The sequence below is a fragment of the Podarcis pityusensis genome (genome assembly GCF_964106645.2).
Source record: "Podarcis pityusensis genome assembly, chromosome: 15".
Taxonomy (NCBI): Eukaryota; Metazoa; Chordata; class Lepidosauria; order Squamata; family Lacertidae; genus Podarcis; species Podarcis pityusensis.
The window spans coordinates 32998645-33018214 of record NC_138040.1 but is presented as its reverse complement, the minus strand read 5'-3'; the positions used below and the strand labels follow the sequence as shown (position 1 = coordinate 33018214).

The following is a 19570-nucleotide window of genomic DNA, read 5'->3' as shown; positions in this document are numbered from 1 at the left end:
TTCACCAAACTGTAGGGACCTAAATCTGAAAGCAACATTAGAGCAGGGGAGACTGCTTTTGTGGTGGACGCACTACAAAGCTGCTGACTACCATGCAGAAAGAGAAAGGGTCAGTATGATCTCAATATTCTTTAAAAAAATAAATAAATACAGGATTTCCAGACATTATTTTGGAGAGAGGATCTGCTTTATACAGGGTGAGTCATTTAAAAGACGCCCCTGGATACAGAGTACACAAAAAAAGAGCCAGGCTGAGGGTCCATCTAAACCCGCATCCTCTTCCCAACGAAGGGCATGCAGATGTTTCCAGGAAGCCAACAAGCAGGTTATGAAGTGTCTCCTTTGCTCCCTGCCCCCCGACCTCAGCAAAACGGAATTTAGAACTCCACTGAGCATAAAAGATGCCATTTAGCTATCATTGCCCATAGGACGTCCATGCCAAGAATTTATCTGGTACTTTAAAGTCATCTGAGCCAGCGGTCATACCCGTGTCTTGCAGCAACGAATTCTGCAAAATGCACCGGCTGAACATGCTGTGCTGCTGCGCTGGGTTCTGCCACACATCTCTGGCCACCTTGCATAATGTGTCTTCCTTCAAGGCTGCAGACACACTGCGCACTTGGAGCATATGTAACACGTGTGACTTCTGCCCAAAGAATCCATGTAGGTTGTTAAGGGTGCTGGGAATTGTAGCTCTATGGGGGATAAACTACAGTTTCCAGGATTCTTTGTGGGAGGGAGAATGTGCTTTGAATGTATGTTGTGTACACAGGCTGAATCAGGTTTGGCTAGAATGTTAGCCACTTTAAGACTCCTTCGGGTAGTGATAAAGCGGGATATCAAATCCAAACTCTTCTTCTTCATCATCATCATCATCTCAGTCACCAGGTGGAGAGCATCATGCACTCCTGCCGTGGTTGGTGATAGTGTAGTGAACCATTCATTTGGTACCACTGGACCTGAGGCACTTTGTGTCTGAGCAGTGTGAGGCTCGTTTTCATGATGCCACACCATAATTTAGTGTTGTGTCCGAAAATCTTCAGTAGGTACAACACTAACAGACTAAGCCCATAGCTTTAGTGAAAGTTGACATGTTTCTATGAACAAGCATCAAACCACCTTTGCCTTCAGTTTCAACAATACAGTGGTACCTTGGTTCTCAAAAGCCTTGGTTCCCAAATGCCAAAAACCTGGAAGTAAGTGTTCTGGTTTTCGAACATTTTTTTTCAGAAGCCAAATGTCCAATGCAGCTGTCGGCTATTGTTTCCGGGGCACCTGCACCAATCAGAAGCTGCACCTTGGTTTTCGAACATTTTGGAAGTCAAACAGACTTCCGGAACGGATTACATTTGGCGCTTTTGTTTTTGCTATTTATATTGTGTTTTTGTTTTTGAGGCTTTTTCGGTTAATTTGTTTTTGTGACTGTGTGGAACCCAGTTCAGCTACTGATTGATTGGTTGTGTAACTGCGTAAATGGATAAATGCCCTACAACCTGATGCAGGTAAGAAAAAAAAATAATTTTAATTTTAATCATCTACAATATTGTCTTATTTATTTTATAGTACAGTGCATTGATTATTGCTTTCATTTTATGGATCAATGGTCTCGTTAGATAGCAAAATTCATGTTAAATTGCTGTTTTAGGGGTTGTTTTTAAAAGTCTGGAATGGATTAATCCATTTTGCATTACTTTTTATGGGAAAGCATGCCTTGGTTTTGGAACATTTTGGTTTTGGAACGGACTTCTGGAACGGATTAAGTTTGAGAACCAAGGTACCACTGTATGTGCTTAAGTGGGAAAATGAGGAAAGGGCAGGGATCAGTTCTGGAGACCATAAACAGTAATAGAAAGCATGAGTTTTCATTCTCTACAGGGCGGGCATAGTGGGCGTATTCATCATTATTACTGCAAAATCGCTGCGTAGAATAATGAATGGTTATCTTGGCCATTAAAATGATACAATGATAGTATTGGTTACAATGCAGTGATTGCAACAAGGCTTTTCAAAGCCTGTTTGTTTTGTCCTTCGGATGCGTTGCAGAAATGAATGTTCAAAACGAACGAAAAATGGGAACGAACGTGCCCGGAAATGAAATTCCATTTGTTTCCTTTTTCCATGCACTTGGAATGAGCTTGTATTAGAGCCCTCCAGATGTTTTAGACTACAAAACCCATCAGCCCCAGTCAGCACTGTCATGCCGCTGGGGCTGCTGGGAGTGGTAGTCCATAACATCTGAAGGGCACCAGGATGGGGAAGGCTGAATTGTTTGCATTACTTATCTGTGCACCAAAATGTCTCGGGGAAAGAGGAGAGAGAGACCATGAAACTGACAGCTTGGTGGTAAGTTCTATTGAGTTTCGACTGCAGTTAGGCTGAGTCTGTTGCTCCTTGTTTAATTGCCTATTAAATGGGAAACCTTTGTCCAATCCATCTGAAAATTGGCAGGTCTGATGCCCAGAGGGAATAATAGAATGACTGCAAATTTCATGTCATTGGAATGAAAAGCACCCAAGATGATACGAGACCCCTGGAAGATTGTCTGAATCTTTTGCTGAAATCAATGGGAAATCTATAGAATGTGCACTTTTTAAAATTGCCTCTGAAATAATAGGAAGCTTTTGTTCAATCCCCTTGGAATTTGGCATCTTTGACACCCTGGGAGTTAGTAGAAGGACGTAACATATCATGAATTTTTGGACACACAATGCCACAGTTACACACAGCAGGAAAGTCACTGAGTCTTCCATTTAAATCAGAGTTGTGGAAACTGTGGCCCTTTACACGTTGCTAGACCCCAACTCCAATCATTCCTGTTATGTATTCAGTGGTCTGTGTTTGCCTGAGCTTGAGTCTGGACTATGGATTCTGAGCTCCTGTATTCTGATTCGATACATGTTGTCTAATCACAGAACATTTCAGGATTTGGGCCTCTGTCATTGGCCCTTGAACTCTGAGTCATGATTCACAGTTTGGAAATTTAGACAGCCAATCATGTTGAGAGTGGGAGTGGCCCAGGCCTTCAGAAATGTATATAAGCAGTTGCTTGTCCTCTGTTTCCCAGTTATGTAGTTCAATAAAAGTTCTTGCTGTTATCACTGTGTCTTGCCTTGTGGGAACCCACATACACTTCAATTCCTACCGTTGACCATGATGGCTGGGTCATAGACAATGGTCAAGGATAATGGGAGCTGGGATTTATTGCTATCTGGAAGGTCATAGGCTCCCTGACCCTTTGTTAAGAAAATAAGGGCAGAGATTACTGCAGGGATGGGGGAACCTGTGGCCTTCCAGGTGATGTTGGACTACAACTCCCATCAGCACCAGCCAGCCTAGCCAATGTCCAGGGATGATAACAACTCTTGTCTAACAACATCTGGAGGCCCACAGGTCCCTCATTCCTGCTCTAGACCATAGCAGCTTATGCCACAATAAATGGTTTCATCTTTCAGGTACCACAAGGCTCTTAGTAGGAAGGTAAATTAAACTAAAAGGTAAAGGTAAAGGGACCCCTGACCATTAGGTCCAGTCGTGACCGACTCTGGGGTTGCGGCGTTCATCTTGCTTTACTGGCCGAGGGAGCCGGCGTACAGCTTCCGGGTCATGTGGCCAGCATGACTAAGCCACTTCTGGCGAACCAGAGCAGCGCACGGAAACGCCGTTTACCTTCCCGCCGGAGCGGTACCTATTTATCTACTTGCACTTTGATGTGCTTTTGAACTGCTAGGTGGGCAGGAGCAGGGACCGAGCAACGGGAGCTGACCCCGTCGCGGGGATTCGAACCGCCGACCTTCTGATCTGCAAGTCCTAGGCTCTGTGGCTTAACCCCACAGTGCCACCCATGTCCCTAAATTAAACTAGGTACATGCAAAAGAATGGCTCGCAATAAAACAAGTAAGCTGGGCTGGGGCATTCGGATCCTTACCACTTAATCTCCATTGCGTAGGTCCCCCGCACGAGTGCTGCTCGTGCACTCGGGGTCCTTGCTTTTGCGCTCTCCCCCTTTGATCTTCTTCCTAGTCATATGGCCACGGAAACTGGCCTGGATCTTGGCGGCAGCCGCGTTGGCACTGGGGTCATCCAAGGGAATATCCATGATGTCTTCATCAAGCTTCGTGCAAGCCCCTTCCTGCGAGAGAGGGAAGGAAGGAAAATAAACACAGGAGGTCCTCACGCCACCAGGTACATTCTTGTCAGGGACGAAGGAGAAGTACCAACAAAAGAAGAATGGCAGGTGAAACTGACGGAATATGTGGAGATGGCAAAACTGATGGGGAAAATCCGAAACCAGGAAGATCAAGCATTTTCTAAAGACTGGAGTAAATTTGCAATTTATTTAAAAGACCACTGTAAACAGTTAAAATCTCTGGCAGGGATGTAAGGACACTCGTAATGTGGAACAATTTATGCTTATCATGGTTATTTAACAGATGGATAATGGTAAAAGATGCAGCAAATTTAATCTTAAACATGGAACTGATGGAGGGAAGGAAGGAGGTCCAAAGGTTCAAAGACCCTTGTACTTTAATGTTTGAAATTGTTATGTTAAAATGATAAAACTGTGGGGGAGGGAACAATTACAAAATTAAAAAATAAAAATAAAAGTTCAGACCACCATCTTGATTCAAAATGTCATTCAATTGTATCCAAACATAGACGAAAACCTCTCCTTGGTCTCAGGAACCAGCATGAGCTGGCAGCTTCCCAAGATATGGCTTTGATGTCATTCTAGACCATGGCTGTTTCTTGTCATATTATTCAAAGCAAAACAAACAAAGCAAGCAACCCAGGAATGAACTAATGTTCATTTATCCCTGAAGTTCTCGTCAAGGGCTGTTTGTGCTAACTTTAATTACAGCTTGGTGCTGACTTCAACCCACCATAACTTCAGACTGCAAATAGCTATAGGTTTGTTGGAAATGACTAGGCTTTGTTGTGGTTTTGTCAGACAAGTGTGAGATTGTATTTTTTCTCTCCTTTCAAAACAAAAGAGGCAGCCAAGATTGAGGTGAAAAGCAGGAAAGGAAAGGAAAGAAAGCAGCTTACTGTGTCCCTCTGAATGGTTCGTATCTCATAAGACATTATGTTATTCTAGTGTACAGGACTTCATCCCAGGACATGTCACCAAGGAGAACAGTTCTCTATGAAAGGGCATTCCTTATTTGAATGATTCTGTGGTCCAAGTCTAGTTTAAAGATCAAGATATCATAAATAGGGAGAGCAAGGTGCAGACTTTGAGCTGCTCTTCCACACCTGGATTGTTCAGGCCAGCCGGCACGTCCCCTGGCCACAGTCTTCCTCACTAAGGTGAGATATAATTTAAATTCTCTCCAGGTCTTCTACTCAGGATACGATCAGGCCAAAGCCCTCATTAAACAACGTGTAGCTGACACAGAGCACCAATTGGATCTAGCCAGCACCCTAACTTTTATCACCAGTGAATCTGCCAGGTACTCTGCCTCCCCCATGGCATATCTAACTAAACTCGAAGGCCCTAAGCATCGGAAGGCCTTTACCCTGGCACGATGTCACGCCCTCCCCTCGGCTGTCACTGAAGGTCAATGGTTTACTCGGAGAGACAATGCCCCTGTGACTCTGGACAAATAGAAGCAATAGAGAATGTGCTTCTCCAGTGCCTATACTATAGAGACATTTGTATTAGCCTCACCTCCCCACTACTCCATAAGTACCCAGGGCGCACCAGACAATTCTATACCTCCCTGCTGCTTTCATATACCAACCCTGCTACAACATACAATGTTGCCAGAGTCTTCACAGCCGCGTTCAAAATTTGTCGGGTGATGACCTGTGCCACAAACTAGAATTAATGAACACTCATATCAGAGTGCTCTCTAAATTGATAGCTACAGTTTTTTATATACTAACCCTTTATGCTCTTCCACATCTGTTTAATGCTCCTAACCCTTCTTTTAGATTCTTTCAGCTTCTTGTAGTCTTTTATACAGTGGAAGCTTGGGTTGCGAACGTGATCCATGTGGGATGCACATTCGCAATCCGCAGTGTTCACAACCTGCGTCTGCGCATCTGTGCACACGTGGGTTGCGATTCGGCACTTCTGCGCATGCGCATAGTGTGATTTAGCACTTCTGCGCATGCGCAACTGCTGAAACCCGGAAGTAACCCTTTCCGGTACTTCCGGGTTTCGGCGATCCGCAACCCAAAAAAATGCAACCTGAAGCAGTTGTAACCCGAAGTATGACTGTATATACTTTCTGTTTTAATACTTAGCTTTCCAAAACGGTTTACAAATTTTAAATGATTGTACCCTACCCTACTTATGCTGGTCTATGACTGTAATAAAGATTTGATTGATTGATTGATTGATTGATTGATTGTTTGATTGATATAATTTAAATTATTATTGTGATTTCTAACTTTGCGTCTGTACCTATGCAAATTTCATGCAAATCTGCACCTTCTTTTTGATGATGTGTTAAGGGACTGCCCAACCAGAACACCAGACTCCTCCCTGGACGGCAGGTTACTATTGCAGAGTAGATGTGGACAGAAGATGAGCTACCCTGCTGGATCAGGGTAGCTGCCCATCTAGTTCAGCATCCTTTTCTCAGAGTGGCCAACAAGACGCCTCTGGGAAGTGCGCAAGCAGGACTTGAATCCAGCAGCCCTCTCCCCAGCTGTGGTTCCCATCAACTGATATTCGGAGGCGTGTCACAGACCCTCCAAGTGTCCCTATGTTCCAGGGACAGTCCCGGATTCACAGAAGTCGTCCCGGTTTCTGATTTGATCCCAGAATGTCCCGCTTTTCCTTGGGAGGTCCCTATTTTCATCTGAGGAATGTTGGAGGGTATAGTAGGAGGTATCTATTTCCGTTGGAGAAATGTTGGAGTTATGCAACTCCTAAGCCAAGGAGATAAGTAATTATACAACCTTTAGAAGACACCTGAAGGCAGCCATGTATAGGGAAGCTTTTGTTAATGTTTTATTGTGTTTTAATATACTTGGAAGCTGCCCAGAGTGGAAGAAGAAGAAGAAGAAGAAGAAGATGAAGAAGAAGAAGAAGAGGAGGAGAAAAGTAGGTCGTCCCTATTTGCATCGGAGTAATGTTGGAGGGTATGATACTGCCTATGGAAGAAAATAAACATCATAGCTAGTAAAGGTAAAGGTAAAGGACCCCTAGACGGTTCAGTCCAGTAAAAGGCGACTCTTTTTGCTTTCAGGTCGAGGGAGCCGGCGTTTGTCCACAGGCAGCTTTCCGGGTCATGTGGTCAGTGTGACTAAACCACTTCTGGCACACCGGAACACCTTGATGGAAACCAGAGCGCACGGAAACACTGTTTACCTTCCCGCCACAGCAGTACCTATTTATCTGCTTGCACTGGCGTGCTTTTGAACTGCTAAGTTGGCAGTAGCTGGGACACAACAATGGGAGCTCACCGCGTGGTGGGGATTCGAACCACCAACCTTCTGATCGGCAAGCCCAAGAGGCTCAGTGGTTTAGACCCACGTCCCCTTTTACCTTTTAGCTCATGGCTAGTAACCACTGACAGCCAGGACCAAGCAGAACAAGCAAAAGGAAACGCTTTAGCAATGTATACTGATGTATGCGTGAATATATGCCTTGAGTAAGTAGCGATCCACAATATAAGCATTGGGTGCTGTGACGTGTTGTATTTATAACTGTTTCCCTGTTTTCACCTGTGAAACAGTGGGACATATGGAACAGCCTAGCCCAGCCTCCCCTTGTCTCCATTCTCAGGAATCAGATTATATAACACTAGCCCTACTGCCACTGGATCGGAGGAGTTGCACAAGAAAAGCGTTTTAGAAATAAAAAACCTAGCCTCCTTCTCCCCCCCCCCTTTCTTTTTGTAGTCATCTAGAAAGGCTCATCGCCCCAAATTGTGACTCACATTACGCCTCATCTGGGAGAGAGGGTACAGAAGCAATTCTGCCAAAGAAGCTAAAACACCATAATGGGATAATTGGTTACCTGCCAGAGTTGAGTTGCTGACAGCCAGCCATGCTAACTCGCACGCATGTGATATTCATTGCTGAATATATATTGCATACACCTGAGCATTGTCTATGAAATGGCACTCTCCCCCCCCCCCCACAACACACCTCCAGTGCTGTTCCTAGAGCTCTCACGGTGCTAAAATAGAACTATGCCTTTTAAAGAAAAGCGTCTTGCTGGCTTCAATCTGTCCTAAAGATTTAATTGATCCGAAGCTGCCTTTTTGGCTGAGTGGTGGAGGAATGTATTCTATGCACAGAGTGTTGCCTAGCTGCATAGGAAAAATGTTTCCTGTTCTAAAAGATTAGATTTCTGCCATTCTTACACACAGTAACACAATTGTAGGCTTTTTTCCTGCCCACAATTGAATCACTATGATTGTTTGATCGGTATTATTGTCGGGATTCTGGCAGGGGATCAATTGAATAGAAGCCTGTATAATTAGACTTTGCAACTTCTGGACCTTCCATTTATCCACAGACACCAGAAGGATGCACAGAACTTTTTTTTCCCCAGCTTTAGTGTCCAAACCTCTTTTTAAAGAGATTGTGTCCAAACTTCTTCTTTCAACCTTCCCCCTAACGTTATCCTTGCAGCAGCATTGTGAGGTAAGCTAACTGGGAAATGGTGATCAAGGATTTGAGTCTGAGATCTAGCATGATGTTTTAACCTCTGTGCCAAAGTGGTTTTCTGTCTCTGACCCTGAACTATAAACAGGACCCACAGGCATGGGCAGGTCACACCCTGACATCATATGGCCCAGACAATTTTCTCTCTTTTTGTTTATTTTTTAATGGTTTTAAAATAGATCAAAACTACAACTAATCCAGAATGTTTTCTATATTTCATTAATGTATTAATGAATATTTATACCCCACCTACAAACTGAAGTTCTAGAGATGTCTTACAATACATTTAAAACACAATTAAACAGACAGTGATGCAAATGTTGAAATATACTAAAACATAAAAAAATTGTCCAGTAGCACCTTAGAGACCAACTAAGTTTGTTCTTGGTATAAGCTTTCATGTGCATGCACACTTCTTTAGATACAAATGTTGTTACGGCAGTACAAGGTGTACATAAGTCCTGTCCCCCCTGCCTCGTACTCAATGTTCCAATAAATGCCATTTTGTAGCTGAATCTCCTGGCTGTTGAAGTAGCTAAATGTTAGTGCCACCAAGTCTAGGAAGTCCTCACTGGGTGGCTCCTGCTGCTGCTATAGAGGCTCCCACCATGGTCAATCACTTCTGGGAAGCCCAGAAACAGGAGCTGACAACAGGCCTCAGGTGGCCTGAAAGGTAAAGGGACCCCTGACCATTAGGTCCAGTCGTGGCCAACTCTGGGGTTGCAGCGCTCATCTCGCTTTACTGGCCGAGGGAGCTGGCGTACAGCTTCTGGGTCATGTGGCCAGCATGACTATGCCGCTTCTGGTGAACCAGAGCAGCACACGGAAACGCTGTTTACCTTCCCGCCAGAGCGGTACCTATTTATCTACTTGCATTTTGATGTGCTTTCGAACTGCTAGGTTGGCAGAAGCAGGGACCGAGCAACGGGAGCTCATCCCATCGCGGGGATTCAAACTGCCGACCTACTGATCGGCAAGTCCTAGGCTCTGTGGTTTAACTCACAGCGCCACCCGTGTTCCTTGATGACAACATTACACCTCCCCTATTGCTTTTCCCCAGCAATATTCAGAATCAGAAGCAGGACGCCTCTGGTCCTGAAGGCAATAAACAACCATCATGACAAGTAGTCATTGGTAGGCTTATCCTCAATCAATTTGTCTCACCCCCACATTTAAAGCTCAGCTAGAGGCCATCACCATATCTTACAGTAGCAAATTTCATCATTTATCTATGTGTTGTGTGAAGATGTGTTTCCTTTTGTATCTGCTGAATCTCCTCCTCTAAGGAATCTATTTCTTGGGGTCGACACACAGCAGGGGAATAGATGACTTCCTCAAAATGCTTTCCATTGCAACATGCAAACAGTGTTGAATCATAGACACCCCCAGAGTCTTCATTTCCTCGGCTAATAACAGACTGCTGAATTACACAGAGCTGAATGGCATCTCTTAGGGTTTCGCTGAATGCTACAGTAGCAACATAATAAATAGGGCATCATATAAATGTAGTGTACAAGGTGTTCCCCTAAGCCACTTAATTTCCAGTTCTGCAAGGGTCACAAGTGACTGTGATCATCCCAGTCCCATCTGTAAATCCTTAGAGCCGATCCCTCTATCTACCAAGACACGCTAGGAACGCAGGAATTTGGGAAGCTGCCTTATAAAAAAAATGGCTAAACATGCTAATTTGGGTTTCACATGGTAGCTTATTTCCCCCCACATTTCTACATCACTCTGCTCATTTTTATTTTTTAAAGTTGTCACGAAAACACACCGGGAAATTTTTGTATGCAATTTTGCCTAGCATAGAGAGTGTCACAAAGCAATCGTCCTTAATATAGCACATTTAAAAATGTTATTTTGACTATTGCATGCATTTTTACACACACTTTAGTATGTGAGGTTTTCTACACATAAGTTGGCTGGAGAACTGCACTGCAAAATTCAGGGAAGTGCAAATTTCAAACGACGTCTGTGCTTCGGTTTGAATGTTGTTTTGGGAACCGTGAACTAGATCGATCCAGTTTTAAATGCGAACTGAATTGAATGTGTCACTTATGCAGAGCCAGACTGGTTTATATTTTTGACACTGACTCTCTGGGGTTTCAGGCGGGTGTTTTTTCCAAGCCTTACCTGGAGATACCAGGGATCAAACCTGGAACCCTTTACATGCAAGGCGTGTGTTCTGCCAATGAGGTACAACTCTCTTCCCTGCAGTTAGAACCAGGGGAGCAGACTGAGCAGGTGCACAGAACACCTGGCTATAGTCTTCCCACTATAGCAAAATGTAATCATTTCTACATTTGCATCTGTACATATAAATTAGCATGTGTCGTTTTTAAGCAAATCAATGTCCTATCAATTTATCTTTGCTTCCACTCAGTCTTGAGACATCTTGTCTGCTTCGGGTCCCACCAACACATAAACCACTCCTACTTTTGGGAAGGATTTTGGTAACTTTTGCAGAAGAGCCTGAAGCCAGTAGCTCCAGGAAGGGGGACAATTCATCCATCATAGTCTGCCTTAAATCAGGGTGGATAAAAATCAATGATTTTTTTTAAAAAAAGAAAAACAGATTTTTTTTATTTAAATTGGGGGTTTTTTAATTTAAATTGATTAAATGGTGGAATCCATTCATTTCAGCAGGTCAGCTATGAGTAGAAGTTTGCTGGATCTGTGTTACTAATACAGCATTAACTGATTGCAGCTAAGCAACTGGTTAGAAATCTTTATCAACTGTTTTCCTTTTATTACCGAAATCAAAGGGACTAGAGACCTACTTTTTGAAAAAGCTTTGCATGTAGGAAGGTCCAGGTTAAATCCCAGCATCTCCAAGAAGGGCTGGGAATGTCTAAAGTTGTGGAGAGCCACTGTAGTCTTATGTAGATAATATTCACCTAGAATGATCAGTGGCCTGGCTCACTATAAGGCAACTTCCTATGTCCCCATGAAATAACAAGATTAATTTTAACAGGGAGAAATGTAAAGTATTGCACTTGGGCAAAAAAAATGAGAGGCACAAATACAAGATGGGTGACACCTGGCTTGAGAGCAGTATATGTGAAAAGGATCTAGGAGTCTTGGTTGACCACAAACTTGACATGAGCCAACAGTGTGACACGGCAGCTAAAAAAGCCAATGCAATTCTGGGCTGCATCAATAGGAGTATAGCATCTAGATCAAGGGAAGTAATAGTGCCACTGTATTCTGCTCTGGTCAGACCTCACCTGGAGTACTGTGTCCTGTTCTGGGCACCACAATTCAAGAAGGACACTGACAAACTGGAACGTGTCCAGAGGAGGGCAACCAAAATGGTCAAAGGCCTGGAAACGATGCCTTATGAGGAACGGCTAAGGGAGCTGGGCATGTTTAGCCTGGAGAAGAGGAGGTTAAGGGGGTGATAGGATAGCCATGTTCAAATATATAAAAGGATGTCACATAGAGGAGGGAGAAAGGTTGTTTTCTGCTGCTCCAGAGAAGCGGACACGGAGCAATGGATCCAAACTACAAGAAAGAAGATTCCACCTAAACATTAGGAAGAACTTCCTGACAGTAAGAGCTGTTTGACAGTGGAATTTGCTGCCAAGGAGTGTGGTGGAGTCTCCTTCTTTGAAGGTCTTTAAGCAGAGGCTTGATAACCATATGTCAGGAGTCCTCTGATGGTGTTTCCTGCTTGGCAGGGGGTTGGACTCGATGGCCCTTGTGGTCTCTTCTAACTCTATGATTCTATGATTCTATGATTCTTCTCACTGCTGCACAACTTGTTTGAGGTTGAATCCTGACAAGACAGAAGTACTGTTTTGGGGGAACAAGGGGCGGGCGGGTATGGAGGACTCTCTGGTCCTAAATGGGGTAACTGTGCCCCTGAAGGTGTGCAGCCTGGGGGTCATTTTTGACTCACAGCTGTCCCTGGAGGAGCAGGTCAATTCTGTGTCCAGGGCAGCTGTCTACCAGCTCCATCTCGTATGCAGGCTGAGACCCTATCTGCCCGCAGACTGTCTCATCAGAGTGGTACATGCTCTAGTTATCTCCCACTTGAACTACTGCAATGCTCTCTATGTGGGGCTACCTTTGAAGATGACCCAGAAACTACAACTAATCCAGAATGCGGCAACTAGACAGGTGACTGGGAGCTGCCGCCAAGACCATATAACACCGGTCTTGAAAGACCTACACTGGCTCCCAGTACGTTTCTGAGCACAATTCAAAGTGTCAGTGCTGACCTTTCAAGCCCTAAACGGCCTCAGCCCAGTATACCTGAAGGAGCATCTCCATCCCCATCGTTCAGCCTGGACACTGAGGTCCAGCACCGAGGGCCTTCTGGTGGTTCCCTCACTGCAAGACGTGAAGTTACAGGGAACCAGTCAGAGGGCCTTCTCAGTATTGACACCTGCCCTGTGGAACACCCTCCCATCAGATGTCAAGGAAATAAACAACTATCTGACTTGTAGAAGACATCTGAAGGCAGCCCTGTTTAGGGATGTTTTTAATGTTATATGTTTTATCACATTTTTAATATTTTGTTGGAGGCCTCCCAGAGTGGCTGGGGAAACCCAGCCAAATGGGTGGGGCATTTATTATTATTATTATTATTATTATTATTATTATTATTATTATTGCCTTGATACACATGGCACGCAAGCATTTAGAGATAAACATGATGCTTTTCTTGTCATCCACCCAAGGCATCTCAAGAACTGTTCTGTATTAGTCTGACAGCAACTCACAGAAACAAAGAATGCAATACAAAATGCAACACTTCAAATCAGCACTGTATGCTTATAAATGCGATCATACGCTACTGTAAGCCCAATTACTTTGACGGCACTGTAGCAGCATAAATGATCCGCCACTCTTAAAACCTGCTCATGTTTTAAACCTGTCATTTATTTTATTTTGGTTTTATTTTAAACGCATCAAACTGTTGAAGGCTTGATTTTTCTGGAAGCTATTTTGAGGTGCACTTAAAATGAACCACGCCACATAGTAAGCATTGGCTGTGTTGTATCACGTTTTTCTCCAGCCTGCGTTTGGCGCATTAACATTACACCCCTGGGAATGGTTATATAAGCCCATCTCCTTTTGGCGGGGTGACCATCGTTCTTAACACCCCTGCTATTTACAACCCCTGAGTGGGCTTCCATGTTTGATGCTCAGAAAGCCTCGTCCGATTATTGGCAGACAACTTTGCTCTGCCTGTGCAGGAGAGGAGATGGATAGACATCACGTAAAACTGCTATCTTTTATCCAGGCAAACGATATACGGTCCAGCTGTTTGCTGCATCCATGAGACAAGACAAGTGGGACAGGAGGGGGTCTATTGCTTAGCAGATGATTCACGACAGGAGAGAAAAAGTTACCGTATTGGCCTGAATATAAGCCGCACTTTTCTCCCCCAAATTCCGACTGTGAAAAGTTAACATGCGGCTTAAATTAGCGACCTTACAAAAATTGGCTTTTACGATATAGCTGCTGAAACAGACATACGGTAAAACAGAACCAAAAAAAAATGTTTTATTGCTGATTTGGAAGCTTGAGACTGTTGTGGAATTAATTCTAATGTCATTCATCGCTTTCCCTGTATTCTACAGTGCAGTATTAGTTTTTTTATTTGCACTGACGGTGCTACGAACAGGTGTTTAACCCACCTGCGGGTTCTCTCCAGTATCCATAGGATTTTCTTCTACATTTGCCATTTACGGGTGTGAGTGCCTGGGGGATTGTAGCAACTGAATAGAAATTTGCTGTTTTAGCGATTGTACAGTAACTTTTGCGGGCTTGCAAGATCAAAGGCTTAAATGGGCTCGGAGTTATAATTCTACCAACTGCAATGACTTTCAGCCTGCAACCCAATTTTAAGGGAGCGGCTTATATTTGGGTATTCTCCCCCCCCCCCCAATTTTTTTTTATTTTTTTTTTAAGGTGCTGCTTATTTGCCGGTGTGGCTTATATTCGGGCCAATATGGTAACTGTCTATAGAGCACGTAATTAACTTATGGCATTCACTGTGGCAAAATGTGGTGATCAGCACCAGCACCAGGTTTGAGGGGGCCCTGTGCAAAATGGCCACTGGTGTTGCCCCCACCCTGTTAGCTAGTACTTGTGGACTTGTGGGACAGCACTCTGAGCAGTTCAAGGTGGTAGGTTTGGTCTAATTACCATTTTAATATCCCACAACCCCACCCCACCCCAAAGGATGACTACATTTTGGTTTGCGCTTTGTTTCAGGAAGTGCAAATCAGGAAATTTGCCGTTAGGTACAAACTGAATCAATTTTCTGCCCAATCCCTAGTCGCTGCATTGGCTATCCCTGCCCTAGAATAACCTTGATACATAATTTAAAGACTTTCTCTCTGTTTTTCAACAGTGCAATGTTACTTGATAGTTAACTGATACAGAATGGGCCCTCTTGGACTAATCTGATAAGCAGAATTGGGGCGTTGCTAGGTTCTTAAAAGATTCAACGCACAAGCCCAGAGACAGACATTTGCATTAACATTGCACAGACTAATTGATATGTGTAGATGCAAATCTAGAATTTAAATGTCACAGGAGAGAAGACAAACCAACTAATTTCCCATCCATATCTTCAGATAAATTCTACAATTAATTTGCACCCCACCCAGATCAGTTCCTCTTCAATTCATTTACTCCCGGTTAATTTCCCAACAGATCCTTCTCCACATCCATTCTATTCTTCTTCAATAGCTCCCATTTGTTGGCCTCTCAAATTGTCCCTAGATAAAGTCAGCTCAAATTAATTTATTGATGTATCCCCCCCACCCTGGCGAGACCACCCACCTCACTCAATTTTCCTCACACTTCTTGCCCACCCAAAAACTGTCAGGGCAGTTCAAGGTGAGTTCATGTGGCATGGATGCCAAAGCTCTTTATAAGAATGCCCATAGCCAGACTCATTCATGGAAAGATGGCATTTAGACCTCTGTTCGTACAGAAGGTTTGTGGGCATTCTTTTTAAAGATGGTTTTAAACGCTATGTGTTCACATACACCTCTGCTGTCATACTTTCGTGAAAAACTTTCTAGATTGGATTATTTCATTGCCCCTGACATTCATTTCTCTGAAGGCCCTTGTTCCAGAAATGTGATGGTCTTACTTAGTAAGGAAAGCTGGCTATAACACCATACCCTTTCTCAGCTGAAAATAGGGACATCCTATTCCATAATAATTATAATTATGATCATTAATGTAATTACAATTATTTATACCCTGTCCATGTGACTGGATTGCCCCAGCTACTCTGGGCAGCTTCCAACATATATAAAAACATAATAAAACCTTAAACATTAACAAAAACTTCCCTATACAGAGCTGCCTTCAGGTGTCTTCTAAAGGTTGTATAGTGACTTATCTCCTTGGTTCAGGGGGTTGCATGACTCCATACCCTCCAACATTTCTCCGATGAAAAGAGGGACGTCCTAAGGAAAAGCAGGACATTCTGGGATCAAATCAGAAACCGGGATGGCTTCTGGAAATCCATGACTGTACCTGGAAAATAGGGGCACTTGGAGGGTCTGTAACACTCAGTCACAATTCCCCACATTTTGTGGAATGGCTCAGTGTGGTATAGCATCTGCTTTGCACGCAGAAGGTCACAGGTTTAATCCTGGCATCTCTGGGTTGATTTGGGAAAGACTTCCTGTCTGAAATCCAGGAAAGCTGCTGCCGGTCCGTCTGGATAATACTGAACTAGATGTACCCAATAGTCTGACTTGTTATAAGGCAGCCTCCTGTGTATGGGGACTAATTATCAGTTTGCATTTCTTAGTGCAGAAAGTGTTGTTCTGATGTGTAGAGATCTTTCCTATTCTAATTTATTCAAGAGGGTTCTGGAAGCTTCTCTGTGTGAAAGAAACAAGCAGAAGGTTCATGATGTTTGGGTTATTCCTTCAGAGAAGCCGAGTACAGCTGGCTTAAATTGGTTCTGTTATCTCTTCTGTCAAGTCATGTTGACTATAATATTACGGCCAGAAGGAGCCTGGTTTCACTCTTTCTATCTCTCTATCCTTCTGGTGTGGTGTTCTGTATATGGTATGCTTAGTGTTAAGGTTAAACTTATTGTAAGTTTAAGGTAAGTCTGCTGCAACTGGATTTCTTATGGACAGTGCCAGTCCTCAATATATTGGATTTGTGACCATTATGCTCATTTGCCTTCAGTAGCAGTAAAGCTCTGCTGGATGAAATATTAATTGCCTCTGGTCTATTTTTTGAGAATTCTGCAACGTGTTTTTACTCTGCTAACTACACGCTGGAGTTCTACTCTGGATCAATATTGAGTAGAATTCCATGACACTAATGCCCTGGAGAGACATGATGTCACGGTCACTCCAGGAAATTAGAAATATGGCTTGAGGACCTGGGCAAGAGATGTTGGCGACAGTGGACCGTGCCAGGGAGTTGGGACCCCTAGCAGCTGCCCAAGGAGGCCAGAGGCTGACTCCGTGCCTGGTCACAGCTAATGATGAGTTACAGGAAAATAAGGGCAGATGGAGTGGGATGAGAATGCCAGCAACGATATTTCTAAGAAATGCTATTACATTGCATGGGGCACGTCTCAGTGCAGAAAGGTCAACCCGCCAGAAGCACTTGCTGTTCGGAACTTAAAGACAAAACTCATCTTCCCACCTGATCCCCCTAAATGGCTCCACGTTGATGTGCCCTTTTGTTGAGACTCACCTGATGACTTCTTTCAACTGCATTGACTCCACTGTAGAAACAGCACAGAATCCTGGGAACTGTAGTTTAGCCCCCCACAGAGCTACAGTTCCCAGCACCCTTAACAAACTACAATTCCCAGGAGGGGAGAAAATGTGCTTTACATGTGTGATGCGTGTGCAGGATTTTTTTTAAAAAAAATTGCTTCCTTTTTTTCTGGAATGGCTCCCTTACCTTTAATAACCAAGACAACAAGAAATCCAGATAATGAAGCTGTATCCACTGGTACACTGGGAACATTTTCTCCAAATCTCTGCCTGAAATTGGATGCATTTTGTTTGTTTGCGATCATCTACTCTGAAAACTGGCATCATTGTGTAGGATCAGGAAGGAGCTGTAATGCATGGGTGGCATCTACAGTGGTACCTCGTGTTACATACGCTTCAGGTTACAGACTCCGCTAACCCAGAAATAGTACCTCAGGTTAAGAACTTTGCTTCAGGATGAGAACAGAAATCGTGCGGCAGCAGCGGGAGGCCCCATTAGCTAAAGTGGTACCTCAGGTTAAGAACAGTTTCAGGTTAAGAATGGACCTCCAGAGCGAATTAAGCACTTAACCTGAGGTACCACTGTATAGGGAAAGGACTGCAGCTCAGGGACAAAGCCATGCTCCGATTCGAATGCTGACATCTCCGGTTTAAAAGGATCAAGTGGCAGGTGGTGTGAAAGGTTTTGTCTTCACCTCAGACCCTGGAGAGAGTCACTGCTAAGTCAGAAAAAAACAATACTGAGCTAGGTGCAGAAATAAGCTGATGATATATAGCAGCTGATTTATGCAGAGCAAACCTCTTGAAGGAACAGGAGCAGGACACAACAGTTTTTTCCTGGGCAGTTGACAATCCTCTACAGAAGAGAGACAGACAGGTGGCCAGACAGCTGGGCATTAACATGCCCACCACAACTCTGCTGATGCCTCTAAAAAGGTCCTGAGCTGCCCTCCTTGCAGCCAGCGGTGGAGGAAGACACTTGGGTGCCTGGGGCGGGGTGCCCAGGGGCAGGGCGAGTTGCCCATAGGGGTGGGGTGCACCACAGGGCCTCCGGAGCCTAACTGCCTCCTCCCAGTTTGCCACCCTACAGCTGGGGGGGGGAGGCAGCGGGTGAATCGTTTGGGCAGTGCAGAGCCTGCGTGCGCCCAAGCCACCGCGTCTTTCCCAGGAGAGACGTGTGGCTCGGGCGCACTGCAGGCCCCTCAGTGAGTGCCTCCCGGCATTTTGTCATCCCCCTCAGTGGTGACACCCGGGGCAGCCCGCACCTACCGCACCCCCCCTTCCTCAGCCCCTGCTTGCAGCCCATCCCCCAACAGTGGGCATTCAGTGAAGTCCCATCATGTGGACATCACCATCAAAGATATCAGAAGAGCCCTATGTTAGCCCTCTTGGCTTCCATGCTTGGGGAAGGGAGGCGGCTGGTAGGCAGCAGAGGCAAGGCAGAGCAGTAACAGGGCCAGAGGGCTTGTGGGTGAGGGCTGGGGATGAGCAGATGTCCCCACTTGCTCAGATGTGGGCCTTGTCAGAGTCCCAGCAATCCCAGCCCTTCACACCTGTTCTCTGCTGGTGGCACATTGTGGAATGCATCATTCGGATCTGTGCCAGTGTGCTTAAGGGAGGAGAGCAGCTGAGTTAAATGGGGCCCTTCTTTTGGGGTCCTTCTTAAAGACTCTGTTAGAACTTAACCCCTAACCATCCATCTTTCTCCCCCTCCTTTTTTTTGCATTTAATATTTGTTGATTTTTTAAGTACAGTGGTACCTCGGGTTACATACGCTTCAGGTTACAGACTCCGTTAACCCTGAAATAGTACCTCGGGTTAAGAACTTTGCTTCAGGATGAGAACAGAAATCGTACTCTGGCGGTGCAGCAGCAGCAGCTGGAGGCCTCATTAGCTAAAGTGGTGCTTCAGGTTAAGAACAGTTTCAGGTTAAGAATGGACCTCCGGAACAAATTAAGTACTTAACCCGAGGTACCACTGTATACATCACAATTATCATTCTCCATCAGAGATATACAGAAGAAGAAGAAAATACACAAACGTTGAAAATGAAATAATATTCTGTTTAAAAGTATTAAGACTTCCCTCCACCCGAACGTGGGTCCTCTACAATTCTATATTAACTGCATATTGAATAACATCTAGTTTATATTTATCCAGTACGTCCATATGTTATGTCACATTTCAGGAGTCATTCAAGGCCTGCCAAAGATTCCAGATGT

General features: G+C 44.4%; 2 protein-coding genes across 2 annotated transcripts in view; both read right to left on the bottom strand.

The window, feature by feature from the left end:
* The window catches only part of PANX3 (pannexin 3), a 200557-nt gene that overhangs the window by 102395 nt on the left and 78592 nt on the right, over window positions 1-19570 (bottom strand). The gene's annotated exons all lie outside the window — the stretch shown is intronic.
* NRGN (neurogranin) overlaps window positions 1-19570 on the bottom strand; it is a 48025-nt gene that overhangs the window by 22684 nt on the left and 5771 nt on the right. The window contains exon 2 of the mRNA XM_080982682.1: window positions 3926-4129. Within this exon, the coding sequence (XP_080838808.1) occupies window positions 3929-4129 (201 nt within the window). The 3' untranslated portion in view covers window positions 3926-3928. The remainder of the gene's footprint in view (window positions 1-3925; window positions 4130-19570) is intronic.